Genomic DNA, 27,043 nt, shown 5'->3' with positions numbered 1-27,043 from the left:
GAATCTCGTTTTAACCATCCTCTTTGATCATCTCTATCTGTATAAGAATTAGTCATTGTAATTTTATAACAATAGCTGAAGATACGAATATACTAGTACTAGTCTATGACGTATATATGTGAAGAATATTACTATATATATATTTCAAAAGGCCTAAACAGTGGGAGATACCACCAAATCACGCAAAGACAACACCGACGAGGACACCTGTATGGTTGTAATTCAACTTACTGTCCTCTTCTTTCCTTTTTTTTATACATATTTATTGTCCTAATATTTTTTTATATTAACAGAAAATCTCTCACGTTTCGTCTTGTACCAAAAAAAGAAGAAGAAGAAGAATCTGAGGAAGTTACAGAAAGACCCTCATCTCCTACCTCAAGATAGAGCAATATATATGTTATGTAACAACTCGATACAGAGCTTGACTTATCTCTTACTTATCCAAATCCCAAATTTGTCTCTCTATCTGTCTGTCTCTTTTTGTTTTCTCCCCTCCCACAGGCCTTTTCAAAGACCTAACTAACTGAGATCCCCTCTCCCTCCCTAATATATATATTTTTGTTCAAATCTTTTTAGCTTCTCTATTAATAATATCAATACACACTCTCTCTAAAGACTAAAGTTGTAGTATTTCCTTAATAATATCTTCTTCTACCCTGTGTATTGTTGTTGTTGTTAGATTAAAATTCCTTCGGCAATGGTTATAATACAGAATTCAGTTTGTGGGTACCGGAATTAAAAGAAGAAGAAAAAAATGGAAGATCGTGAGACGACGACGGTGACGGAGGTGGAATTTACGGCGGAGAACCGGCGCGGTGGATTGCTGTTGGGAAAGTACGAGGTAGGGAAACTGGTGGGATGCGGGGCGTTCGCGAAAGTGTACCACGGGAGGAACACAGGGACGGGCCAGAGCGTTGCGATCAAAGTGGTGAGCAAGCAGCGGCTGCAGAAAGGAGGACTCAACCCAGCTAACATCAAGAGGGAGATCGCTATCATGCACCGCCTTCGCCACCCTTGTATCGTGCGCCTCTTGGAGGTCCTCGCCACCAAATCCAAGATCTTCTTCGTCATGGAATTCGCCAAGGGCGGCGAGCTCTTCGCCAAGGTCTCCAAGGGCAGGTTCTGCGAGGATCTTAGCCGCCGCTATTTCCAGCAGCTCATCTCCGCCGTCGGCTACTGCCATTCCCGCGGCGTCTTTCACCGCGATCTCAAACCCGAGAATCTCCTCCTCGACGACAAGCTCGATCTCAAGATCTCCGATTTCGGCCTCAGCGCTCTCGCCGATCAGATCCGCCCCGACGGCCTCCTCCACACCCTCTGCGGTACCCCGGCTTACGTTGCCCCCGAGGTTCTCGCCAAGAAAGGCTACGACGGCGCTAAGATCGACGTCTGGTCGTGCGGGATCATACTCTTCGTCCTCAACGCGGGGTATCTCCCTTTCAACGACCACAATCTCATGGTCATGTACCGGAAGATCTACAAGGGAGAGTTCCGCATCCCCAAGTGGACCTCCCCGGATCTCCGCCGCCTCCTCACCCGGCTGCTTGACACCAACCCGCATACCAGGATCACGATCGAGGAGATCATCCACGATCCCTGGTTCAAACACGGGTACGACGACCGGATGTCCAAATTCCACCTCGAGGACTCCGATATGAAACTCCCCGCCGACGAGATCGATAGGCGGATGAACGCCTTCGACATCATCGCCGGATCCCCGGGGTTCAACCTCTCCGGTCTGTTCGGCGACGCCAGAAAGTACGACCGAGTTGAGAGGTTCGTGTCGGCGTGGACGGCGGAGAGGGTGGTGGCGAAGCTGGAGGAGGAGATCGCGGGGGCGGAGAGCCTGGAGGTTGCGAAAAAGGAGGCGTGGGGGATGAAAATAGAAGGGCAAAATGGTAATTTCGCAATGGTGGTTGAGATAAAGCAGCTAACGGACGAGCTTGTCATGGTCGAGGTGAGGAAGAGGCAAAGAGCCACCACTACTGCTGCATCTGGACGCGATTTGTGGACAGATTCGATCAAGCCTTTCTTCCTCGCCATTATGCACCACCACCAACCACAAGAACCATCGGCATCTCAAGTAAATACGACGCCGGTTAGTCTAGTAGGAACCAGCAGTATCTATCATTCATAAGAAAAAAAAAAATTATTACCCAACTTAAAAAAAAAAAAAAAAAAAAAAAGTAAAATAATATCCCGGGCTATCTGTAATTGTTTTCTTTTTTTGCCCGGAGTATATTATATATCTCTGACATAATTTCAGCCATGAAATCCTTATTTTTAAGGATAATTTGGTAATAAGTATGTTTTCTTCTTATGTAATCACTATTATATTTTACATCAATGGAAAAAAACAGATAAAAATGATCTCATTGGAGTACATTGCCCATCCATGGATGATCAAACAACAAAACCTTCACTGATCTAACGTACCGCGGATGTCAAGTATGCTATGTGTATAAGACACTCTTACTTATTGCTTTTTGATTTGCTATTTTATATCCACCACTCATTTTTTTATACATACACATTCACCTTTTGAATAAAAAGTTAGTTTTGAAAACTGGTAACTGCTGTGAGATTGCAAGTACAAGGACGTCAATAGGTGAAAGCCAACTGTGCATATTTGAGCCATGAACTACATTTTCACCTTTTTTTTTTTTTTGATAAGTAGAGAGCCTGTCCTCATCACATCATTTGTGAATACTATTTTAATTTATAGCTGGTGGACTTTAACATTAATCCTATCGCATACATGTGGTGTTCATATAGTATACACCAATAATTCACTCATCAATAATTTCTTTTCCGGGGGTATCCACTTTGAATCCATTATTCAATAATTCAACTTTAGCAGTTATGATTAATTAACTACTTAATTGTGGGTGTTATATGTAATTAACATGTCGACATGAGAAAAAGAAAACATAACTGCTGTGTAGAAAAGTAGGAAACACCCAAAGGCAAGAGTCTTCTTACTTAAAAAGTGGGTGGTGGTTTCCTTTGGATCTCTCTCTCTTTCAATCCAATTTGTTGGCCCACTGAATAGTAGGAACCGGATTAAGCAAGACACCTAGAAAATTGACTCTGCTGCACTCATCTATGATTTTTGATTTGACCAACTGATAAAAGTATGGTTGGTGTATCCATCCATCCGATTATGGGCCGAGCGTGATTCATTGGAGGCCGTAAATTCATTGAGCTTGTTCCTTCCGGGTCGTTGTTTTACGAATCGGGCCAATCAGAATCATCCAACCATCAAACACATTTTCCAACCCATATATGAACACATGATCTTTAACAAATAATGTGGCAATTTAAATGTTCCATTTTGTTTTACAAAGAAAATAATTCGAAACGAAAGTCTTAGATTTATTTATTTATTTTCCCTCAGTCCGCATACACATATAATCTCAAAACTACTTAATTAACTGGTCCTTCCTCATACATATGTCATGAGTTCATCATTATTATTACACAGACACGCCTCCTCGAACACAAGAAACACCACGTCTTAAAGACGAGACTCGAGAGAAAAATACATAAACTAGACAAACACTTTTTGGTAAAACAACAATATTTAAAAAGAACACACAGAAAAAGAATAGTACTATATGCTTCTTCAGTGCCAAGCCAATGCAATGTCGATCAAAGCCGGCCTTATGCTCTCCTTCATGACTCTCTTATACTCCGCGGTCTCTCCATCGCCCTTCTTCAAAACCACCATGTGAAAGCTCGGCGCTATCTCAAACACCTCCGCTTCCACCCCTGCAGCCTCAGCCGCCATCTTCACCTTCCATCCTTGTTCCTTGGTCCTCACTTTCATCTTGAGCTCCTTCCCTATCTCCACCAGCTTCTCTGTTATCTCAGACGCCTCTCTGTTCGTTGTAAACCTCATCTCCTCCTTCTCCTCTCCCTCCTCGAACAGCCCCGAGAGATCAAACCCCGTCGACAGCGATATTATCTCAAACGCGTTCAGGTTGATACACCGCTTCTTTTCCTTCTCTGCACTTGCGTTAGCGTTTGCCTCTGCCTCTGCGTCAACGTCAACGTCAACGTCATCTTCATCAACCGATCCTTTCTTCTGCTCTTGCTGCAGGCCTTTCCGGAACCAGGAGCTCTTCATTATCTCTTCAGTTGATACTCTGGTGTTGGAGTTGGGATCCAAGATCCTCTTGAGCAATCTCTTTGCCCCAGGAGCAAACCAGTTTGGGAACTTGACCTCGGCTTTGCCAATCTTCTTGTACAGCTCCATCAGATTGGAATCACGGAACGGGAGATAACCGGCGAGCAAGACGAACAGTATGACTCCACAGGACCAGACATCGGCTTTGAAACCATCATAGCCTTTCCTGCTTATCACCTCAGGTGCAACATATGCAGGGGTGCCGCACGTGGTGTGAAGCAACCCATCCTGCCTTCTAGAGTCGGCAAGAGCGCTGAGACCAAAATCAGAGACCTTAAGACTCCCATCCTCGTCCAACAAGAGATTCTCGGGCTTCAAGTCCCTGTGGCATACTCCACGGCTGTGACAGTAGTTGACAGCGCGTACAAGTTGTTGAAAGTAGCTTCTTGCAACGTTTTCGCTCAGCTTCCCGGCAGAGACTTTGTTGAAGAGCTCACCTCCCTTGACGTGGTCCATGACGAAGTAGATTTTAGATTTAGTGGCCATGACTTCATGGAGCTCGACGATGTTAGGATGGCTAAGGAGACGCATGACAGAGATCTCACGCTTAATCTGCTCGGTCATACCAACTTTGAGGATTCTTTCTTTGTCGATGACCTTAATAGCAACACTATCACCAGATTTCAAATGCCTGGCATGGTACACCTTAGCAAAGGTACCCTGACCAAGAAACTTGCCCACCTCGTAACGGAGCATCAGCACAGACCCTTTCTTCTCCATTGACTCTCTCTCTCACTCACAGACTAGACTAGCTAGTAGACTATATTAATTTTTTTTAAAAAGAAAACCCTAGAATATACTAAAATGCTGACAACATAAAAAGAAAAAATGTACGATGATGAACTCAGGAGGACTCAGGAGGAGGAGGAGGCGAGAAGAGGAGGATCAACCGTCTTCGCAGAGATCATGCTTCCAAGTGGCGTTTTTTCTAGCATTCTGAGAAGAGGAGGAGGAGGGATGGAACCAGGGGAGAAGGGTGGTGGAACCAGGGTTTAGGAAGCGGGTGTCATGAGGGAAGAGGAGCGAGGAGGACAAGGGCCCAAAGGGAGAAGGGATGTAAGAGATGGTGGGAGAGCACTTGTGTTCAGCTTTCAAATACATGTTTCTGCATTCCCTGGATCCGTAATTTGGCTTGCCACACTCTTCCTTAATTACACAAAACAAACCTCCTGAAAAAAATATAATAGAGAGAGAGAGAGAGAGAGAGAGAGCAATCAAACAAATGAAATTTTCAAACACTTATGAGAAAGAAAGAAAAAAAAAACAATAATTCCACCAAACCCCCAACACGGTTTGTTGGATTGGGAATGAAAAAAAAAAACAGAGGAAAGTCGCAATCTTCTAATACCCGCCTAAACAGAGAGATGCAAAGCCGATAGAGTAAATGATCTAATTGAGTAGAGAGATGGACATCTATGAACGAGAGAATATAAACAAACAAACAGATCCAGAGATACAAAACAACCTCTTTTTTTTTTTTTTTTTTTTTTCTAACTTCAGATTTGGTTTTCTCCGTCACGGAGGGAGTCAGGAGATAATAATATAATAGATCCAATAGGAGGAGAAAGCAAGAATAGATAGATCGATAGATAGAGCATCGAAATCTCCCAAGTAGAAGAAGAATTTACCTCAAATTTGATAAGAGCGAGCGGGGGCTGCGGACAAGTTTTGTTGTATGCGGGAGAGAGAGAGAGAGAGACAATAGAAAAAAGAGACGACGATTACGAAACCCTCTCTTCCTCCTCTCTCTCTATATATATACTACTACAAGAACAATAGTAGGACCAAGGCAGCCGAACAAAACCCCCAAGTTGGCTGGCTGGCAGACTAAGGGAGGATTTGCGAAAATGCCATTCTTAGTAAAAATTCATTTTTTTTTCTAATTAAAACGAAACAGAAGAGCCAACCTGTTTTCCTTTTTTTTTTTGGTCGGAACCTGTTTTCCTTTTTGGACTAACCCGTTTTTTTTTTGTCATCTTTTGATGTCTGCAAATTGCTTATTGGTTGGTTAATTGTGTGTTTTTCCGTTTAATTACTGCTAATATTATAACTTATCACTTCTTCTTCTTCTTATCTTTCATCATTAGCTACCTTTTGCCACCAAACACTTTTTTTTTGTTTGTTTTTAATTTTGCCAGCTCACGAGATATGCATTTACTGTAGTATCGTTTTCAACATAATCTCCTTTCCTAACAAATGTTTTTTTTTTTTTTTATAAGATAAACAAATAAGGTTACAAATCGTCTTTACTTCATCATGACTCACATACTAATATAGTATACTATATAAGTTGTATAATATATTTATGACTTTTGAACCAAATGAGTCAAACAGATTTATTTACCTTTTAGTAATTTTGATGAAAGATTCTTCAACTTGATAATGTACATAGTGACGAGGTGGCACGTAAGCCAGAATATCCTCCTCCAATGCTGCTAGCTTTTTTTAAACTCTAAAAAAAAAGAGATATATGGTGACTCAGGCGTGTCAACTTGCTCTCTTTCTCTCTTGTCTTTTACACGTGTCTGACATTCATTCGTCTCTGGGACCCGTTACGTAGGCTGGTACATCAAAATCAGGTTGGCTGCTACCAACCCACAACGGGTCGGGGTAACGTTTTAGTAGTTTTTTTGAGAAGAAGAATATGGTTTGGTTACTACGCACACGTTTTGAAACTTAGGGAAACAGAGACATGAAACTATTTCAATAAGGCCAAGTATAATAAAATTATTAGCCAAAAAAGCTTATATGTAAAATGGACAATGGGCCTTAAGCGTTTTTCAAAGCACACAAGAATCACGTTTATATATATATATATATTTTTGATCAGTAGTAGTAATTTACATGATCATCAGTCACCAAATCAGCTTTATCGATGCTGGCATGGGCGTGTGTGAATCAATTCACAAGGAAAACAAGAGGTGCCGATTTTACGAATCTGCCAATGGCTCAACCTCCAGCGCAGGAATGTAGACACCTTGGGTGGCTGGACTTGGACAGACGCGGAGTATAGAGCAGACGTCTTTCTTTTCCAGAAACTTCTCCAAATCCACAAGCATCAGGGGCCCGTATTCAAACACCATCTTCTTGCACTGTTCGGTACCATACATCATTAAACAACACACACCACACATCATTATTTTTTTTTAATAACTAAACTCGCTTATATATGTGTGGTTTGTACATCAAAGTTCTGTTTAGTTAGCTAACCTTGTCCTGGTAATTGTTTAGCGACTTGCACTCCTTGAGAAGTAAGCGGATAATCTTCAGCTGCAAGATTAACAACAAGGCAACAACCAAAAGTCTTATGAGATCAGGCAGCAGTAGCAATATCTCTCTCTCTCATTCTAAGTTATAGTAGCACAAGGAAGGGCGCAAATGTAAACCTTAGTCTCAGGATCCTTGAGTTTGGATACAACCTCAGAGACAGTCTGGCGGCAAGCCTCGCAGTTTCCTTGATGGACTTGTGAAGCAACAAGGGCTTGGCAGAGGTTAAGCTTTTTGCAGATCTGGTCTGATTTGAGTACAGAGACTTGTGTGAAGAAAAGCTGGGTATAATGATCCACCATCGAGAGACACTGCATAACAAAGCAGCAGAGTTGAAGTTAATACTAATATAGAAGAAAGAAAAAAGAGTAATAAAAACTCAAAGATGGGGGAAAAAGAGACCTGTTTTTTGAGAGGAGGAATCTGAGAGCAGGTGAGATGAAGGGCCTCAAGGAGAGCATTCTGATTGTCGTAATCTTGAAGGTAGTCAATGGCAAGGGTAACATATTTGTCACACAGTTCACAAACTTGGTTCTCATCATCATGAGCAGAGTCTGCACCAATCATATACACATAGCAACAACTCTATTAGATTAGTTATTTAAAATCAAAGACAAACGTATGTTTACGTATGGGTGTAGCCTTAGGATCTGTGAATGATGAATGCTTATTAAAAAAAAAAAAAAAATTAGAATTCAACATCTGAAATGAACGGATTAACGAATTAAGAAAAAAAAAAAGAAAAAAGGCACGAACCGACAAGGATGATGGGGTTTCTAGTAGCAGAAGACAACCCCAAGAGGAAGAAGATGACTATGACTCCAGATCTACCGCTCATGATTCCACCACCCATGAACTGAATCTGAGACATACAATTTTGGCCGATCCACAACAAACTTTTTAGGTCTACAACATGATTCATTCATTCAGGTTCTCAAAACGCGAAACAGAGATATATATAGAGATGGCAGAGGTTTTCTTAATAACCAAATCTTATTAACAATAATAAAGCATCTCCATAGACTGAATCTTTCGATATGACAAAAAAAAAAAAAAACAAAACATGGGAGAGATGAAGAAGAAGAAGAGCTTACCTTTTTACACGGCCTCCGACGAGATTCTGGCCGAGAGAAAGAGATGTGTTGTTATGTTTTTTTTGTTTTTTTGTTTGTTTTTTTTTTGGGTCAATTTGATCGATTAATAATATCTGAGAGAGCAACCCGATCGATCTTTCGATTAATGACGATGCTTCTTCTTACTTTGTTTTTTGCCCTCAAACATAGATATATTTACATTTACACGGCGCTCTCCTTTTTTTTTAAAGCAAGAGTTGGTCGTAAGTTAACACACATATATGATTGGTCCTTTCCTTTTTAAAATTTTTTTCTGCCAATATATATAATTGCTGTAGCTAAACTAGAATAATTCCACCATTAATTAATTTACCTTCAAACTCTAAACAAAATTGTTTGTTCAATTTTTTTTTCTTGATACACGAATTACTTGGTAAACCTATACAAGCGCTCTAAACAACATTATTGTTCCTCTCGTTTTCAAATCGCCATCATGTTCGTATATTGTCAAGATCATGTATGTTCTACTAGTTCCTCTACGTACTCCTTAATCGTTCAATAGTATTATTGACTATGATCTGACCTGTATTCGCTGAGCTACTGCTTTGGTCACTGCCGGGATGCCATCCCCAAGATTGTACCGTATACCTTTCATTATTATTTTCTTAAAAGGTTATTGATTATGAGGACTAAGTTTGTTTTGTCATACATACATACGTATAAGTTACCTTTATCCAAATTTACTCACACAACTAACTAATAATTCATGTTTTTTTCTAGGTTTTGGATGTTGAAGCAACGTATTAATGAGGGGGAGGGGTATATATATATATATATATATATATATATATATATATATATATATATATATGAGTATGACATACTGAAAGAAATGAATGGCAATAGAATGGACCGACCATGGGGTGTATGTATATCGAGGAAAGCAATGCCCGGTGGTACGTGGAGCACATGTAAGATGCATGGGTCGTTGCTCATTTAGTCACACATCCTGCTGCTTTCCAATTTAACCACAATTATTCAATTTATGTGTGTATTGTTTTCAGCTATATATAATATGGCCCCCTTTACTCTCCACATAAATTAAATGCTTCTCCAATTAATAACCACACACCTTTCTTCATAATTTCAACCCTTGTGCGCTTCTTTGTGTATAAGCAATGTATATTATTTGGGTTGTAAATGTTCTAAATAATATACATTGCTTATACACAAAGAAGCGCACAAGGGTTGAAATTATTATTTGGGTTGTAAATGTTCTTATTGGAGTTTACCAAAAAAAAAAATGTTCTTATTGGATGAATTGTACGTGATTGCTATATACATTTGATACAAATATCTTGCAGTACATGAGTCTTTAGCCCTCCTCATCATCATTCATATGTGAGTTTTTCTTTTCTTTTCTTTTCGTAGCATCGAGTGGTTGGTTACTGCGCCTCTCAATAAGGGTCTCTAAACAAGTTTCTGAACATTATCATATCGAGTGGGTTACTGCCACGGTACTTAAAAGGCTTGGACCACAACATTTTTGAATTTTATAATATATCTTTACAAATTGTAACCATGACCTATTTAACCGTACAATTGAATAAATATTTCATTTCCATCAATGTTACATTATGCTTATCATATAGTTTCTATAGACACCAACCAGAACGAAACAAAATAAGGCAAAAAGTAAAAACCGTACCAAAGACACTAGGCACCATATATACTTGATAGATATTCATTCCATACGTCTCATGCATAAATCTATCTTTCTTTCTTTATTTCTTTCTTTCTCTCTCTCGCACTCTCCCAAGCCATAATGCCAAACAGTGGATCTGAGCGGGATCCGCCAGTGAGAAAGCAAGACACAGCCACCTTCTCCAGCAAGCTATCGTCGACTAAACAACGCTTTTCGTCGGAGACAGCGGCAGCATCAGCTTGTCCTTCCTTTAGAATTTACTACTACGACGGAGCCGCCGGTTCCGTCCCATTTGAATGGGAATCTCATCCAGGCACACCCAAACACCCCTCATCTGAGCTAGCTGCTCTGCCACCACTCACTCCTCCGCCGTCCCACTTCTCCTTCTCCGGCGACCAAATCAGCCGCGGTTCGAAAAAGTCCACCAAGAAAATCCTGGCACTAATCCCGACAAGGCTCTTCTGGCAGTCGGGCGAGCATAACAGCAAGGTGAAGAAACTGTCGGCATGGTCACCACCATCAATGTCGGAGAGGGTGTTGATGGATGAGAATGAGTACGATCGGTTCAAGATTCAAACAGAAAGGAAGGCCATGCGAAGATTCTCATATTTCGACTCTTCTGCTGCTGATCACTACCCCATTCGTAGATCACAATCCACCAATTGCTTCGGAATCCGCAGATGTTTCATCTGATCATAATTTCCGGTTGTAAACTTGGAAAATAAAACGTGGAAATTTTACATACTCTTTTTCTTTTTCTTTAATATATATATATATATTTTGTGTTCCATATATCGTATTATTAATATTGAAATATTTAATCTAAGTTGTGTCGGTAATGCGACTCCAAATCTTCTATTGCTTATCCATCTTGTTAAAAAAGGAAAGGCACAGTTACGTAATTGATCAGAAAGATTAATAAATTAGTAACTGGTCGCATTCATCTGGTTTAGTGCATTACTTAAACTTTGACAAGTATTGGCCCAAAGTCTTTTATATATATATATATTGTTTGATTATGGTTCCGTGTAAATTGCAAATGTGGAGTTTGAACAAGGCTTCTTTTGTGTTAAATTAAGCTGTCTTCCAAGCAAAGAAACACATGCAAAAACTTAATAGCAATTGGTGGTTGTTTCTTCGTAATTTAATTGATACTTTTGTCGATTATGATTGGTTTTCCACGATCAGACAGTGGAAAATATTTCAATATCATCTCTGGTTTTGTAGTCAAAATTTTAACTTACTTTAATTCTTCTCTCGTAGAGACTAGAGAGATAGATATTTCAATACTCATTTGAATGAGTACTGTGCAACACGTAAACAAAATTTTAACACTAAAAAAAAAAAAAAACACTATGCGAGTTAATAAAGTTAAGGATGGTGTCGGCGGCTGCCATTGGAGCGTGTACTTTACTTTGCCCCATTGCGCGCGTAGAAAACTCATTCCGCTCCAACAGATTAATGTTGGAAGGCCGTTTGTAACGAGGCCCATTGGCCCACGTAATTAAAATTACAACTGATTTTGTCTTTTTTTTTTTTTTTTTTTGCTGGGAAGGCTCTTCGGCAACGGCGTAGAAGACGATGCGACTGTTGTCGCCGCCGGCGGTAAATCGAGGCTGCTTGAATTGAAACTATGATGAACTCTGTCTGTCGCTCGTTTTATCTTTATAGACGCAGCACCAGATCCTCCTCCGTCGGCGAGGAAGATAGTTCGATCCGAAAGAAGCAAGTGAGTGATAGTTGCAATTGATTTCCTATATTTTCATTTAAATGGACCATTGCTGAATGTGATTTCGAGAATACTTTTTCAGTTTTTCTAGCGAAGCTTTGCAAAGGCCCGTGTGTGTATGTTTTTCTTTTATTATTGGCCTATTTCGTAGTGTAAACGGCACAAGTAAATGGTAGAAAGAAAGTTATAGATCTCTCTGTGAGATTTAATTCTATTTTTTTTTTTTTTTTTTTTATCATATTGTTTCTAAAAGTCTTATTGTAAATTTATAGGAGAATTTTTGAAGTAGTTTTTGGAACTATTTATGATATATCCCCCTTGAGTAGAGTGATATAAAAAAGAAGAAAGGTCATTTGCTACTCCAGACGCCTCCATCTGCGTTCCGGAAGACGTTTAGATCTTCAAATAATTTGTACGGAGGAACATAGGGTCTCTGCTGCTGCCAGCCACAGCAGCACCGGATGTCCCCGCGGCTCTAGCCGGGAAGGAGTTTGAGTATTGCAAGTTTCTCTCAAATATCTTACTTTCATTGCCTCCTCCTTGACTCCACAATGTTGTTGGCTCATTACTGTTTACTTGGTGGACACTGCTCCATTGTGGCTGAGGATAACCGTATGAAAACGCTTGTTGTTGCTGCTGCTGCTGCTGCGGAATCCATGGCTGAAACTGAGGCCCCGGTGGAGCAAACTGAGCCATTTTTGGGACTTGCGGTGGTTCTCCCTGAGATTGTTGTGCCCAGGGGACAACGTAGCTGTTCATAAGAATATTATCTTCAGCAAAAAACGGTGGAGCCTGCTCTTGCGGTTGCGTTTGTGGAGTTGGCAGCGCAGTTGTTGACAGAGTTAGGCTGAGAAGTTCAATAATGTCCTGCTCTGACTTGGTTGTTGCCGTTGTTGTTGTTGTGCCGAATAAAGCTAGCTCTTTGCACTGTGTCTTGGCTTCTATTTCTGCAGCGTTTTCATTGGTGTTTCCTAGAAGCAATGTTTCTTCTTCTTCCTCGATGTGTTCGGCATTTAACAGAGCGTGCCTGTCAATTCCAGAATGCACTACTTTACTTGGTGAGTCGCAAATACTAGTGTGTTGAGTTTTGTGAGTGAATGACGTCTAACCTTTTGGCTAACTGCATAAAGTCGTCTTTAATATCCTCATCCCGCTCATCTGTTTCACTTTCACTGCTGGATGATGAAGAAGACTCGTCCGAGTCAGACTTAAGAGCAGCAGCATCGCCGGTCTTTGTCTCTGGGGCCTGCAACATTGGAAGAGAGACACCAGAGGCAATAGAGTCGTGTCTCGCGAGCACTACCTGCAAAGAGTCATTCAGCTCGAGACCACGTGCCGAAACATCCTCGTCCCTGTGAAGAAGAAGAAAGCAAGAACAGATGTTTTATTAGTAAGAAGAAGAAAAAAAAAAGGAACAAGTAAAACTGAAAAAGATTTGGTAAAAAGGTGGAGAAGACAGACGCAGTTGTGGTGAGCATCTGGATTAATTTCTTCTGATTAGATCTGCACTGCTCTACTAGGTCAACTATTAGCTCATCTTTTAAGGCCTGTGGAAGATGAAATACCAGATTAGTTAGAGATTCGATCATTGGGAGGAGTGATGCATATAATTCTGCACTTACTGATTTATCAGAAGGATTCATGGCTTTAACCATGTCATTCACAAGATCCATCACATTTCTCATCGATTCAAGGCTTGATAAGCTGAAACATTAATCAACATTAGTGAAAACATTATTAGCTATATGTTGAATAGATTAGTAGGAAACCTTAGGCTCTCAATTTCCGCAGCCATTGTTTCATCAAGCCTTCGAAACGAACCAATGGACATTAAGTTCATAGAAGAAGAAGAAGAAGAAGACTGTGTGGAAGTCGGGGGAGGTGGAGGTGGTGCAAGCATCAGGGGTGCTTCTTTTGAACGTTGTGGGAATTTCACCCCACACCTCTGCAGATCAGAATGAATAAAACAGAAACAGGAATGAGAGTGGATATGGCTAATCTAAAGAAGAAGAAGAAAAAGGAATAAAAGGAAGAGGGTGTTACTTTAAGCTCTTGGAAGGCCCAATTGTAGTGAGGGTGTCTGCAAGCAACTGCATTGAATGCTTCGTTCCAAGTATCCAACAATATCAATATTCTGTTCCTCACTTCAAAATCACCCTTTCACACACAACACATATATCAAAGATTGACTAAGAGTATATATCCCAAAAAGAAAGAAAGAAAGAAAGAAGTTGACAAGAGCAACCTTTTTCCTGACAATCTTAACCATATCTTCAAGAAGATGTTTCTCAGCGATATGAGAATGAACAAAGTCCCCACAGTTTTTAAGCATTGCCTCCAACAACTATCATGTTAGTAGTAAAATATGTAACAAGTTAACCGAGAGAAGAGATCACATTCACAAAGTAACAGGGGGTTCATCATACTGTACATGAAGGAAAAAAAGAGTACCGTTAAAGTGAGTAATTGTACTTTAGAACTCTTGTGGTTTAATCTTCTCTTGACAGCTTTGATCGCATCTTTGCATTGCCTACAGAAAAGAAAAGAAAAAAGTCACTCCTTAAGAAGATTCATTTTGGAAATGTTCTATCATAATAAAAAAACAGAGAGAAGATATATTGGTTGAACTTACCAGCGATTAGAATTGAGGGAGTCGCAGATGGCAATGACGATGGTCCAATCAGGAGTGAGGAGAAGCTCGCTCGTGGCTTTGTCGACAGCCACTGTCACCGAAGACAGCCTAAACGATTGAGAACTAGAGGATGATGATGAAGATGAAGAAGAAGAAGAAGATGAAGGCCTCATTTTCCAAAAATTCCACGTAGAATTTTCGTCGGGTAAAGCCAATCTTCCTCTCGGCCATATATACATGGAGAAATACGAAACAGAGCCTTTTTTCCGACAAATTCGTGTGTCCGTTCAAAATCTGTTTTCCACTTTTGTTTTGGCCACGTCTTCTCTCTTCTCTCAGTAACACCGGGTCCCACTCCTTCAGCAATTACTGTCACGTGGCCTTTTCGGATTTCTTATTTTTCTTCGGTCAAAAAAATATGTCGCGAGAGCCTTTTTAGCAGCAAGTTCCGCTTTCTCATAAAATGGAATTTGGGCCGTTAAATTTTTGAGATGGGCTTACTTTTGATTGGCTTTTAGCGTTTCCTAATAAACTGTATTTACTAGTTAGTACTACTTACTACTACTTAGTAGTTTAGTACGTACGTTACGTAGTACCTTTTTAATACTATAGATCGTCTCATCATGCATCATCATTTTCATTTACTATGTGAAAATACGTATCCTTCAATGAAAAATGTTGTGTGAAAAAGAAAAACACACTGAAAAATATGAATATTATGAGTAGAAAAGTATGTCAAAGTAGTTGTTGTAATCATTAAAACATGAACAAGCGCAGTTATATTGATAAATTACACAACTGAGATGATCTCTCACACACAAACAAAGCTTAATAAACAACACCTAGTTTTGTTTTAGGAGAATACGTTACATATACAAAAACATATACGTAGTTATAAATACTAAAAACAAAGGTTCCCTCTCCTCTTCAAACGTGACGTGAGGTAAGGGGATCGATCAGGCGGCTCGGTCTTCACGGTTAACGTCATCGAGAATGACAACGAGAGAGGCAATGAAGGCATAATCAACATTTGGATAAACAGTCACCGAGAAATTGTCTTTTCCCAAGAATACGCTCTGCACCGTGTGCTTCCTGTGCATCTGCCATCCAATTCCAAACCATATAAATAATAGTAAGTATATAAATATACCCTACTAATTCACCAAAAACATTTATTTCCATTAATTAATGAGACATGCATTGTGATGATGATCATGATGAGATGCACAAACTGCTGCTGAGATGGGTCCTCCACAAGTACTACTAAAGTAGTAATAATGATTTTTATTTAAAGGAAAGGAAATAAAGAGAGAGAGAGAGAGAGAGTTAATTAAAATAATTAGTGTTTTTACTTGGGCAACAATGGCGTCAGATTCGCCGGCGTAAACAACACAAGAACGCTCCAGCCAACTCCCTTTGACCCTGTAATCACACCTCTTCTCCTCCTTGTTGTGTCCTAAAAACACATCTAGTTTGGTCTTTAGCTGAAGCATCGACGATCTTTTCACCGTGTACAGCAGATCACGCTGCTCCGTACTCCCTCCTCTAAACACTTGCCACCTGTCATGCATGCTCACCATCTGCAACAAAAAAATCTTCTTAATAATTTAGAATCGGAGTAATCTTCTATATATATATATATATTTTTTTTTGGTAACAATCTTCTATATATATATAGGGTTACTACATGTGCTACTTCAATGTTTTCTTCTTTTTTTTTTTTTTTTTGAACCAGAGAAAAGAAAAAAAAGAGTGGGGATTGATTTGACCTTCTCTCTCAAAGTCACGACCGGAGTTCCAGAAGCATCGAGCAGGATCCTCTTGTCGTGAAGACCAAACACAGGTTCCTTCACCTTGAACAACAGGTTCCCGTTAACGTCCGTTATAGCGAAGTTACCGTCCGTTAACGTCATCATCTTCCGTACGATGGTCAGATCTACAGGGTAAGGCGCGCAGTACCTCGGATCCACTATCACTCCGGCTTGGGGTCCTGGCGGAGGAGGAGCCGAAGGGCCCGTGCCTTGTGGGTAAGCGTACACATAAGGCTGCTGCTGCTCCATTCTTTGCTTTCTTTCTCCAAATCGGATTACAGTACTCTCTCGGTAGGTATATCTTTGTTTTGCCTAATTGACTTGCTTCCCTTTAATTTGCTTCGAAAATATGTTCTTTTTTTTTCTCTCTCTCTTTTTGTTGTTTTTGGGTCTGGGTTATGCGGCCGCTTCGTGAGGATAAGTTTACGAAAGGGGTCTTATATAATTTATGAAAAGATAAAATATCTGGATCGAATATGTTGACTTTTCTCTTTGAATAGCATAAACTTTTGGTTTCTTTTTTTGTTCTTCCTTAGATTCCAAGAAAAAAGTTTCCTTTTTGTATAAGATAAAGAAATTCAAAGGTTATTTTCCTTTATTATTGTCTTTTGTCAAAATTTATTTTAACTCGGTTCAAATCTGAAGACGCGTTATGTAAGTAACACCTCAATACGGGAATACATTTTGATTTCAACGTAACTAAACATGTTTCGAACACCGACGCTACGTCTCAATTTGGTCTCTTTTTAATACAGTTTTGCTATCACCCAACATTTAAATCTTATTTCACTTTATTTTGTTGTCTACCACCACTCCTATTATATGCACAATTCGAATTCGTAACCTGATCAATTGTACATGATGGCTTGGCAATATCAATACGTACCGTTAGACTAACTCCAGTCATATATGGTTTTATTATCTAATTTACAATATTGTATTAATATATATTTTTCTACAACGGAGAAGAAAAATATCTCATACTAATTTCCAAGTACGTATAGAATTGAAATCACATTGAAAAGACTCCAATTGTAATGGTGGTCTCCAGAATAAATAAATTTCCCAACTACTAAACCAACCACCCAATACGAATCATAATACAGCTCTTTGTCTGATCGAATTTATTCGTATGTTTATAATTACTAAATCAAGATATATATATATATATATATATATCTAATGTCCACATACAGAGTACTTTAAGGCCTAACACTTGTTCAGATCGACTCCACTGATAGCATTAGTAAAGCCCAGTATATGGCCTAGGAAGATGTATTGGCCCAATTTAGACTTTTATTAGAATATGTGGTTCTGAAAGGAAATTTTCGTTGTCTAGAAAAAAAAAACATTATCTAAAAGATAAGCTAACTTATCTTCTTCATTTTTTTGTTGGAAAGTAAAATCATCACGATATCACATGAATGTTCTTAATTCTGCTAAACAATACTGCTATGCTAGTATGCTAAAAAAAAGGTAATAATAAATGTCTCGAAAACGTTAATCTAGATCTGAAAAATGCAGATGATACATTGCGGAGAACTGGAGAAGGGATCTTAATTAGTAGAATCCAAAAAGTTATTATAAGTACGACTTAAAAGATCCTTTAATCAAGCATACATTTCAAAAACATACTTATAATTACATTATAAAACTGTTTGACAAAACAACGAAATAACAATTGAATAGCATAATAATAGTTTGTAAGTGTTGTCAATAATGTGTTATAATTGATATATAAACTTATTCTTAGAGTTTGACGACAACAACAAAAAAAAAAAACTTTATAATTAGACGAGACGTCAAAGGAAAAAAACACTTATTAGACAATTAAAAAATAAAGAAAGATAGAAGTGGTATCACGCCTTGAAAGTGTATTTTTGTATCGTGTGTTTGTAAGTTGTTTAACCCAAAAAAAAACTATCATATCATTCGAATCATATATATATATATATTTATATAATATATGGTTGTTATTGTAAACACGCGCGTGGACGGAAAATAAAAGAGCAAACGAAACCAGCAAGTGCAATTGCATAATCTTTACTTAAAAATTTCTTTGGACTCATGCTCCACTAATCAATTAATTTACTTATCTTTTACTCGGTATGTACTCTTTATAGGGACAACATACCCTAGAAGAATTAGCTGCATCCTATATCTTATTGTAAATTTCCATTTAAAAGAAAAATACTTGAATAGTCGTCGGATCTCTTAATTAGCTTATCTAAAAACCGAAAGTATATATTCATTATGAAATGACACATATACGGTTTTTGAACAACTTACTATTATATAAGTGAATCTAATCAAGATGCGTGAATATATATATATATATAGTACAGTATATAATTAATTATCTACATATAATTTTGTTACCTACCTGATCCTATTTCCAAAGACCAAGCTTCCCTTGCGTAGGTACGTATAATAGGTACTTTTGCAGGGTTTCGATCTACTTCCTCGCAAAATAAGCAATCTCTAGCTCGTACACAAACACACGTGTGTGTTTAAAGATACAAAACCAGTCCCACGTGCGTCAGTACTACTAAATGACTAACACTGGAATCATCGTCGCCAACGTTATCAAGGTGAAATGGTCATGATGGGGAAGATGGGCACATGAAGAACTAACTCATTCACTATCACACTCCACACATATTTCCGTACGTATGTATATACATACATACATACATTTGGAGGTTTGTATATATATATATTTATGCAAACGAGATGAGCTAGTAATGCACGTGCCCTGCTTCTCCATCTTGCTCAGCACACACCTTCATCATTCACTCCTATCTCTCCTACCACAGAACAACTAAGGCCGGGATGAGCGAGACAGATACCAGGATGAGAGAGAGTGAGAGAGAAAGAGAGAGAGAGAGAGAGACCAGGATGAGAGAGGGAGAGTGAAAGAGAAAGAGAAAGAGAGAGAGATGGAGAGAGAGAGAGAGAGAGAGAGTCAAGTAAATGTACCAAGTGGTTTCTCATTTATAGCAAACGGAAATATTGATTAATTAATTTTAATTGCCCAAATTTATTTAGCTAAGGGTGCATAGAAAAATACGTTTTTGTTTTCGCGTATTCGTTTGTGCGTGTGTGTTGTGTCATGTGTGAGTTGTGACACTAGATTTTTTTTATATACCTACATGACACTAAAACTCTCTTCAACTATTATGCATATCTTGTAGCTAGGTTTTATATTTGACACCGTGATTCCAAAATTGATCATTTACCATTTACTTTTGTTGTTATTCTAATTAACAGATAACAGCATTTATTTTTGAATTTATCATAATAAAAATCTAAATATACATCAAAAAGATAATGGAGACATGGCATGCTGACCCATGAACATGCTACCCAAAACCCCCAAAAGAAAGTGTGTATGTTTGCGTATACACGTATATATTAAAGAAAGTGAGTGTGTGTGTTTGTTTGCATATATATATATATATATACACGCAGTTTTAAAACAATGTTCTTGAGAACCACAAGATGTCAAGACTATTAATCCCCTCCGTATATTCGTATGTAAACGTCAATTACTATATGAGGTTTCTTTTGATAGTTAGTACATGTTTTGAACTAATTTGCAGCCAATCGTTTATTGAAAAAAAAAAAGTGAGGTTAAAACTGGAATTAAGTAGAGATTTTAATTTTTGCACACGAAATAAAACGATAGAGATTTTAATTTTTCTCTATTTGTAGAGAAATATTTCTGGTGAAATCATTAAAGAGTACCATCCGACAGCTCAATGACTTTTCTTTTTTCGACATTAAGGTAGGACTTGAGAGAATCATGCTGTCGTAATTATTATTATATCAAATCCATTTCCTTTTTCTTTATCTGTTTCATCTAACTAATCACTTTTTTTTTTGCAAACTAAGCGTTTATTTTACTTCTAATTTGGTATATTTTCAATGTAAAATATTTATATTTTTGATCAATTTTCTTCCGTTCCATATTTTATATTGTTCAAATTTTTTTAATTGACATAATAATGTTAAATTATAACTATGGCTTTGATTGGTGACCACGTTTAAACGAGGCAGTTAGAAAATTTTGAGCGGTTGAAAAAAAAATGGTTGAAAAGAGAGCGGTTAAAGATAGCGGATAGAAAAGATTGTACGATTGAAAAGAGCGGTCGAGTATTTAGTTTGATTGGTAATATTGTAGCGGTTGAATAGTATAAATTTTAATAAATAATAAAAAATTAAATTAATTTAGTTGGAAAATAGAAAATTAGAGTAATAAATTATTTTTTAATTTATGATAAGATATATGAACATAATTAAATTAAAAACGTTAAAGTGCTAAATAATTAGTTTTGTCATTATGATAATAGATTATACTGGTAAAATATCATAAATTATTTAAAAATTTGTAATAAATTATAAAAATGAAATTTATTCTAAAAACTTTAAAAAATGAAATCATTATCTAATTCATAATAAGAAATTTTAATAAAATTTTTCTCTTATCATTAATTTTCTCTTATCATTACCGTTGTGGGGGTTTTAAATTATTTGCAATGTAATTCACCTTTGTTATCTGAGACTCGTATAATTCCAACAATATTTGTTATTTTACACCAAAAACAAAAAACAAAATGCCAAAAAAAAAGTTGTGTAACTTTGAAAATTCACCAAACGTGGGTTTACTAGAATGATTCAAGTTGGTGTTTGCAACCACCAAAAATAAGGTGTAACCATCTTTTCCAACCAAGATGATCAACCGCTATTTTCAAAAAAGATGTTGATTAGTGATCATAGCAGCGGTTCGTTTGCAAACGATCTTAGTTAGTGAAACCATTGAGAGCCTATATGGCCAAAGCTAGTTTTGGCGGTAACAAAGAAGAATGTATTTGAACCAACTTTGCTATTTTTCCCTTCTTCCATTCCATATATACACATAGGTGATAGTATTTTCTTTATATCTCATATATACACATATATACATTTTTTGTCAATATTTGTTTCATGGATAACTATTCTTTTGGGTTGGTTATATATAATATACCCTCAGCTACCATTGTTTGTTGCATACATTTAATTCAATTCTAACTGTATAACATTACGTTGGGACCATATTAATTTTTTTTTGGGAGCTTGTAGTAGATGTTATTGCATATATAGTACTACTTACTAATTTTATTTTTGGCGATAATAGTAATGAATATAATTGTCAGGTAATTTTGGCTTAATTTCCATAAAATACAGTATATTGGTGAGGAATGAGAAACGACAATGTGGGACTGAAAATTGCCCACCCTATTATAAAGTCTCGATCAAAGTCCACTTCCAAATTCTAGGTCCTATCTCGTGAAAATCATTGAGATGCTTCTCTTGTCTTCAAACAGTTTATTTGTGCGTTTAAATTTCTCTTTTCCTATTCTTTACCCCTAATTTTCAATGCTTTATCTTTATATAGGAATTTGTATCGAAGGTCTAGGTTCACCATTCATGACTTGCCCAAGTCAGGTCAACTTTTGTTTTTCTTCTTCTTTTTCTCATAATAAAGATATGTATTCAAAAAATTGTTTTGATTGCTCTAACTGCAAAAAAAAAAAAAAAAAAGAGTTAACATCCATTATATAATTCCGATTAATTAAAATTTTGGTTGTTTATATATCTATTATAGGTTCATCAGTTATTTCAATAGTGAAATTTAAAATATGTATTTCAATAGTCATAATCACTCTGATCTCTATATAGGTGTTCCGAATATCTTATGATCTAAAAAATTAAAGAAAATGGTAATATGTTCAGCCAAACCAAAAAAAAAAACGTATTTAACAAAAATGTTTATTTTTTGCAGGAATGGCCAAACCTCAATGATCATGAAAACTGGATGCAGAATCCGAACAACCACCAAAATTATGCAAGCACATGTACATATCATTCGACATAATTTTTGTATGTTTTTTTCACCCTATTTTTTTTACATAGATAAAGAGCTATATATTGATATTTCACAAAAAAAAAGAGCTATTGATAATTATCAGTTTTTGTTAATTAATTTTGTCAAACCTGGTAGGCTAAGATTAATTTAATTTAATTATTTAATAAAGACTTGATATAATTAAGGAAAATTCATGTTTCTCATTAATTATAATTTCCAAATCAACTAATTATCTTCTTTCGATCAACGAATAGTCTATGACCATGAGGATTAATTCACTTTAGCTTTTCTTAAACACATTTTTTGTTTTCATTTTATCAAGGAAAAAAAAGGATGTGAATTGTAAACACAGATGGGATGTAGTGACTGAAATACAAGTCCCCGTCAAGAGATCATGAGAAATCTTTAACAGCCTATGAGCACACATTCAACAATGACTCGATTTTCAAAAGTTTTTATTGCGTTGCATGGACCTGAATATATATAGATAGTGATATGTGACCGTGTATATATAGATGTATAAATACTGTTAATATGAGATACGCAATACTAGTGTAAGATACCCTCGAGAATATAAGCAGCAGGCCGTTAAACAACAATACATGCAGTATATATTTATTTCTTTTGGAATCTATATGTAGCTTCTATTACTTTCTCAAAAAAAAAAAAAAGCTTCTATTAAACCAGACGACTATCCATGCATTAGAAGTGTGTGTATAGGTTTTTTTTTTTTTTTTTTTTTTGAACGAAGAAGTGTGTGTATAGGTATATATTGCTAATTGGTAAGGAATATTCTGTTTGAATCATGGGAACGACACGTGACATTCCACTGTAAAAGAGAAGAGTGATGGAGATGTGAGTGGAGAGAATACAATATGTAATATAAATTAGAATAATTCCATAACCGAAGTCGCGCCAAAAAGTTTTATTTTTCAGTTGTTATGCAAAAGACAACACTACTTTCAAATTTACATACATCCATTTAATTATTTATATTGGTAAAGTAAAATTGACATCACGCTCATTATTAACTTGATTTTTCTAGTTTAAATCTACCAATTGAGAGAATATATTAGAAAACCTAAAAAGTGAAAATTAGTCAATTATGCTTAAAGAAACTTTGGGACATAAGCCAATAACTAGATATAGCTAGTTATTATTTTTATTTTATTTTGGTGAACAAAACACCATATTATTGATTACAAATCACGTTATGAAGCCTCTTATATCTTTAGCGTATATCAAAGGGAGATTAGACTAAGTGGATGACTTTTCTAAGTAATATTTTCCTAATTATCATTATTACTTAAAAAAAATCATTATTCTTACTTAAAAATTGCAGAGTTGATCGAGACGAAATTCTATTATACATTCCATTCTAGTTTTGGTTAACCACAACTTCAACAAATCTGATCATCCAAATCTGTAGAGACAAACTAATTTTGAATCTTTTAATATTTATATTTAAGGTATAATATATATTTTCAGTTAAAAAGGTATACTGATTTGTTTATGGAAAAAAATACGAATCTTAGATGCTTTTGTGTCAGAAAATTAATCCAACAATAAAAAAAATAACATTCGCAGTCAAATTTTTAGTTACCAACTAAGAAATATTATGTTGCATTCCATCATTTAATTAGTTACGGCTATTTTTTTTTTGGCTATTACGCGATTAAATCAATATCATCATACTTGTAATTGGCTATACCAAATTAAAATAGCGATGGTTCTGGACCATGGATCTTATTTATTATCTTCTACAATAAAAAGTCTTAGATGAGAAAAAAAAAATCTGTTGATAATATTTCTGTTTTCCTATTGTAATGGTTATGGAGCTGGTTTGGAATATAGAAGACAAAGTATGTAAATATTGGTTGTCATTCAGACATATTTAATGGACATCTCACCAACGAGCACAAAACTCTTTTAACTGTCGGTTCAATTATTTTAAGGTCTCTATATTGTTTTTAAAAAAATTGTTTTTATTAAAAAATAGCCAATATTGCTACCTCAACTTCTTTCAAAATTATGATTTTATCCCAACAAAATTATACCGATGCACAAATAGTTCTCCTAAATTATTGAATCGGTTCTGTTTATAACAAATTATTTTTATTCTCTTATATTGAGTTCAAACCATAATCCAATTAAAAAAAATCAACAAAATTAATTAAACCGTAAAAGAAACTAATTTGTGTACTATTTATTTTTAACCTGTCGATTAAAAAAAATAACATCAGTGAACTTGAAAAAGTTTGTAAATCAAACTATTTCCGAAAATAAAGAAAAAGAAAAGAAAAACAAGAAACCTAGGTAAATCAAATCCGGTTTGCCAAAAAAAAAAAAAAAGGTAGATCAAATCCCAATTAAACTACTACTAGGGATTCAATTTAAAAGATAAGTTAATTCGATATAAGTATTTCTTATTCAATTTGATTAGCTATAAAATATTGATATGTTTCGTTAATAATCAGTTTTTTAATTAATTGATGTATAATTAGGTTTGATTATTCTATCCTTAATTGGATGACTAAACTGCTTATTTTCTGTGACATTCTTTATGATATTTAATACCCTTTTTAGTTTCTTATCTGAAAAATGGCTTTTTTTATATAGATAATATAGTGTGAAGATTTTGAAGCATGGACTACTAAATAATAATATGATTAGACAAGGCTAATTAAAAATTAATGAGATAGTAGGTGGCAGACATGTATCACACTAAATCTGGCACTTACACAGAAATGCGAACTTACTGTTGTGACGCAGATCAGACTTTATGTATATATTCTATTGTCACGCTTAATTAGTGTTAAGTGCTAATTATATTGTCAAATATCTGTTGTTTAATCTGAGCTGTTCTCCTCTATTTATCTAAATATCTATATATTTACATTATCTACATGTATTATTCAAGGCTACATCCCTGGAAGCCTATTACTTGTTTTTAGTTTGTAAAAAAGAATGTATACAATGGCAACTGTTAGCATGATATAATTGTAAGTTTTCTCCCTACATCAGAGAGTAAAATAAAAAAACTACTTTTGTTGTAGCATAAGTTGGAAAACTCGATTGAATACAGAAAACTGAATTATACAGTTTTTTTTTTTTTTTTGTTCACATTTAAGCTTCACATCAATTTGTGGATAAATTTGAACGTTGCAGTGCTTTGGTAAAGAAACCCCAATAATTTGTGGTAAAATAGCGATATGTAATGTAAGTCAGTTAACCCTTTTCATTCGGGGGCCCAATAAAGACCCATAAAGAAGCCTCGATCCACGACTCACAATTTTACAATTTATCACGTTTTGAGTTCTAATTAGTGTCTGTGTGATAGAGGTGAATAGAGTGGTCGGAAAACTCTTACGAGTTACGACTGTTTTGGCTCCAGGTTGTTAGGAGATCTTAAATTATCATATTGACTTATCAAAGGTAAACTTCCTAAATTATCATATATATATTGACACTTATGAAGAATCTTCCAGATTTTTCTTGATTTCCCTATAATCATATCTTCATTATTTCCATAATCTTGATTAGTTGTCCGTTTCATCTCGTATTTGGTCGATCTTATCAATCTCTTTATACATACAGTATGTCTCTGAATCTTCTGGCTTGAGAGTTTTGAATAGTAACAACATTTCATAATTCTTATACTCTCATCTTCTCTGTGAGACTCTAGCTAGTCATTGACATCAAACTATATTTGCTTGGAACCTCAGGGGCTAGCAGCTTGCTCGTTCTGGAGTCGGAGTGACTCAAGTAAGTTGGCATCATTCTTTTTTTCTTTTTAAAAAAATAAAATAAAAGCATGATGTGCTCTTTCATTGTCGTTAAATAGAAATCAAAGTGCAATTATATATATCCGATGGTCAAGTGACTGGATCAAGGTAACGAAAGTGATTTTATTCTGAATTCAATTACACTTGCTGAGGCATGATTATGTGATGAACCTGAAAATGAGTAGACAATTTTTAGAGCCAAATAATATATACAACTTGCGTTTCACAACACACTGTTTTTTAGAAACATAATGTATATAGGCAAATCATAAACCACCGGACACAAACTTTATGTTGCTTTAACTTTCTGGTCTATAGTTAAATAGCTAACAGCAAGCTAGGCAACGAACCACGACCCAGGTCCTTCGGTACGCTCTCCCAAACCGTACAACGCCCCATGTCCCATCCTATTGCTCCAAGACTGTAGTCTGTAACAGTGAGCCATGTGTTGAAATACTCTCTTAGCTCAGTGACCACTCCGTCTTTCAACGTCCACACGTGAACCCAGTACACGTTTGAACCCTCCCACCCTTCTGCAATCACGCAGTCATGACCAGGCACTAGTACTTGTACACTACTTGGCTCAAATCTGAACGAAACCTGGCTAGGTGGTTCCCCAGTGAGTAGCCTCATCATGTGTTGACAATGGTGCGGTCCATGGAACCACCATTCCACATCACTGGCCACCACTTTGGCTACCGTTGAGGCGTCTCCTTGTTGCAACGCCCTGTAGAGTAACTCTATGGTTCCCTGGTTTGTCAAAGTCTCTACGTTGGGTGTTTCCATTTGTTAATTTCTTTCTTGAAACTTAGAATAGGATAGAATCTGAAGAGAGAGGTTTTAGTTTTTGGGTATGTATTTGTCTAGTTTTCAGTTCCTTTTATAGCCAACATAAATCCTCTCGGTGACGGTAGAGAGGGTCATTTCATGGCTTGCTTCTC

The 27,043-nt window shown here is 36.5% G+C and overlaps 3 protein-coding genes, 2 long non-coding RNA genes and 4 pseudogenes across 10 annotated transcripts; 4 read left to right on the top strand and 5 right to left on the bottom strand.

The window, feature by feature from the left end:
* The first annotated feature begins 162 nt into the window (after nt 1-162).
* Nucleotides 163-2,378, top strand: LOC147940613 (CBL-interacting serine/threonine-protein kinase 14 pseudogene; annotated as a pseudogene). Its single transcript, XR_015563762.1, has 2 exons — nt 163-214; nt 294-2,378. The product of XR_015563762.1 is annotated as a CBL-interacting serine/threonine-protein kinase 14 pseudogene (transcript).
* Nucleotides 2,379-3,414: 1,036 nt separating this feature from the next.
* Nucleotides 3,415-6,125, bottom strand: LOC147940612 (CBL-interacting serine/threonine-protein kinase 15 pseudogene; annotated as a pseudogene). Of its 2 annotated transcripts, none has more exons than XR_015563763.1 (2): nt 5,821-6,125; nt 3,415-5,361 (listed from the first exon to the last, which is right to left on the bottom strand). The product of XR_015563763.1 is annotated as a CBL-interacting serine/threonine-protein kinase 15 pseudogene, transcript variant X1 (transcript). The 2 variants fall into 2 exon arrangements; XR_015563764.1 differs by having other exon boundaries at nt 3,415-5,338; nt 5,821-6,050.
* Nucleotides 6,126-6,893: 768 nt separating this feature from the next.
* On the bottom strand, nt 6,894-8,951 carry LOC104709027 (uncharacterized). 2 transcript variants are annotated; one of them, XM_010425691.3, is made up of 6 exons: nt 8,554-8,951; nt 8,216-8,365; nt 7,862-8,013; nt 7,579-7,770; nt 7,403-7,462; nt 6,894-7,284 (listed from the first exon to the last, which is right to left on the bottom strand). In XM_010425691.3, exons 2-6 carry the CDS (start codon nt 8,328-8,330, stop codon nt 7,123-7,125), a joined length of 681 nt encoding a protein of 226 aa, XP_010423993.1. In that variant the 5' UTR covers nt 8,331-8,365; nt 8,554-8,951; the 3' UTR covers nt 6,894-7,122. The 2 variants fall into 2 exon arrangements, with proteins under 2 accessions (XP_010423993.1, XP_010423994.1); XM_010425692.3 differs by having other exon boundaries at nt 8,216-8,321; nt 8,554-8,829.
* A 1,252-nt stretch (nt 8,952-10,203) lies between these two features.
* LOC147940611 (uncharacterized) lies at nt 10,204-11,088 on the top strand (annotated as a pseudogene).
* A 639-nt stretch (nt 11,089-11,727) lies between these two features.
* Nucleotides 11,728-12,278, top strand: LOC109126068 (uncharacterized). The gene is made up of 2 exons (XR_002033136.2): nt 11,728-11,966; nt 12,239-12,278. It is a non-coding gene; the product is annotated as an uncharacterized LOC109126068 (long non-coding RNA).
* On the bottom strand, nt 12,137-14,914 carry LOC147940610 (TOM1-like protein 7; annotated as a pseudogene). Its single transcript, XR_015563761.1, has 9 exons — nt 14,599-14,914; nt 14,418-14,496; nt 14,212-14,310; nt 14,010-14,123; nt 13,736-13,911; nt 13,589-13,670; nt 13,428-13,513; nt 13,076-13,318; nt 12,137-12,993 (listed from the first exon to the last, which is right to left on the bottom strand). The product of XR_015563761.1 is annotated as a TOM1-like protein 7 (transcript).
* A 415-nt stretch (nt 14,915-15,329) lies between these two features.
* LOC104709023 (protein LURP-one-related 15) lies at nt 15,330-17,001 on the bottom strand. The gene is made up of 3 exons (XM_087461481.1): nt 16,368-17,001; nt 15,951-16,178; nt 15,330-15,698 (listed from the first exon to the last, which is right to left on the bottom strand). Exons 1-3 carry the CDS (start codon nt 16,656-16,658, stop codon nt 15,555-15,557), a joined length of 663 nt encoding a protein of 220 aa, XP_087317607.1. The 5' UTR covers nt 16,659-17,001; the 3' UTR covers nt 15,330-15,554.
* Nucleotides 17,002-21,743: 4,742 nt separating this feature from the next.
* LOC147940609 (uncharacterized) lies at nt 21,744-22,332 on the top strand. The gene is made up of 2 exons (XR_015563842.1): nt 21,744-21,896; nt 22,234-22,332. It is a non-coding gene; the product is annotated as an uncharacterized LOC147940609 (long non-coding RNA).
* Nucleotides 22,333-26,205: 3,873 nt separating this feature from the next.
* LOC147940608 (wound-induced protein 1-like) lies at nt 26,206-26,975 on the bottom strand. The gene has a single exon (XM_087461480.1). The coding sequence runs from the start codon at nt 26,886-26,888 to the stop codon at nt 26,421-26,423; it is 468 nt and encodes a 155-aa protein (XP_087317606.1). The 5' UTR covers nt 26,889-26,975; the 3' UTR covers nt 26,206-26,420.
* Between the last annotated feature and the right edge of the window lie 68 nt (nt 26,976-27,043).

The sequence above is a fragment of the Camelina sativa genome, chromosome 8 (genome assembly GCF_030686135.1).
Source record: "Camelina sativa cultivar CO46 ecotype springtype chromosome 8, ASM3068613v1".
NCBI classification, from domain to species: Eukaryota; Viridiplantae; Streptophyta; class Magnoliopsida; order Brassicales; family Brassicaceae; genus Camelina; species Camelina sativa.
The sequence above is the reverse complement of the archived record's forward strand: the minus strand, read 5'-3'. Positions and strand labels throughout refer to the sequence as shown.

What these genes read in the sequence shown, in the direction of transcription:
- LOC104709027 (XM_010425691.3), bottom strand. Translation starts at nt 8,330, where the DNA reads ATGTCTCAGATTCAGTTCATGGGTGGTGGAATCATGAGCGGTAGATCT. An exon ending in AAACCCCATCATCCTTGTCG is followed by an intron (nt 8,014 to 8,215) that starts GTTCGTGCCTTT and finishes TGATTGGTGCAG; the next exon opens with ACTCTGCTCATGATGATGAG. An exon ending in TCAAGGATCCTGAGACTAAG is followed by an intron (nt 7,463 to 7,578) that starts GTTTACATTTGC and finishes TTAATCTTGCAG; the next exon opens with CTGAAGATTATCCGCTTACT.
- LOC147940608 (XM_087461480.1), bottom strand. Translation starts at nt 26,888, where the DNA reads ATGGAAACACCCAACGTAGAGACTTTGACAAACCAGGGAACCATAGAG.
- LOC104709023 (XM_087461481.1), bottom strand. Translation starts at nt 16,658, where the DNA reads ATGGAGCAGCAGCAGCCTTATGTGTACGCTTACCCACAAGGCACGGGC. An exon ending in TCGTGACTTTGAGAGAGAAG is followed by an intron (nt 16,179 to 16,367) that starts GTCAAATCAATC and finishes TTTTTGTTGCAG; the next exon opens with ATGGTGAGCATGCATGACAG. An exon ending in CTGACGCCATTGTTGCCCAA is followed by an intron (nt 15,699 to 15,950) that starts GTAAAAACACTA and finishes ATTGGATGGCAG; the next exon opens with ATGCACAGGAAGCACACGGT.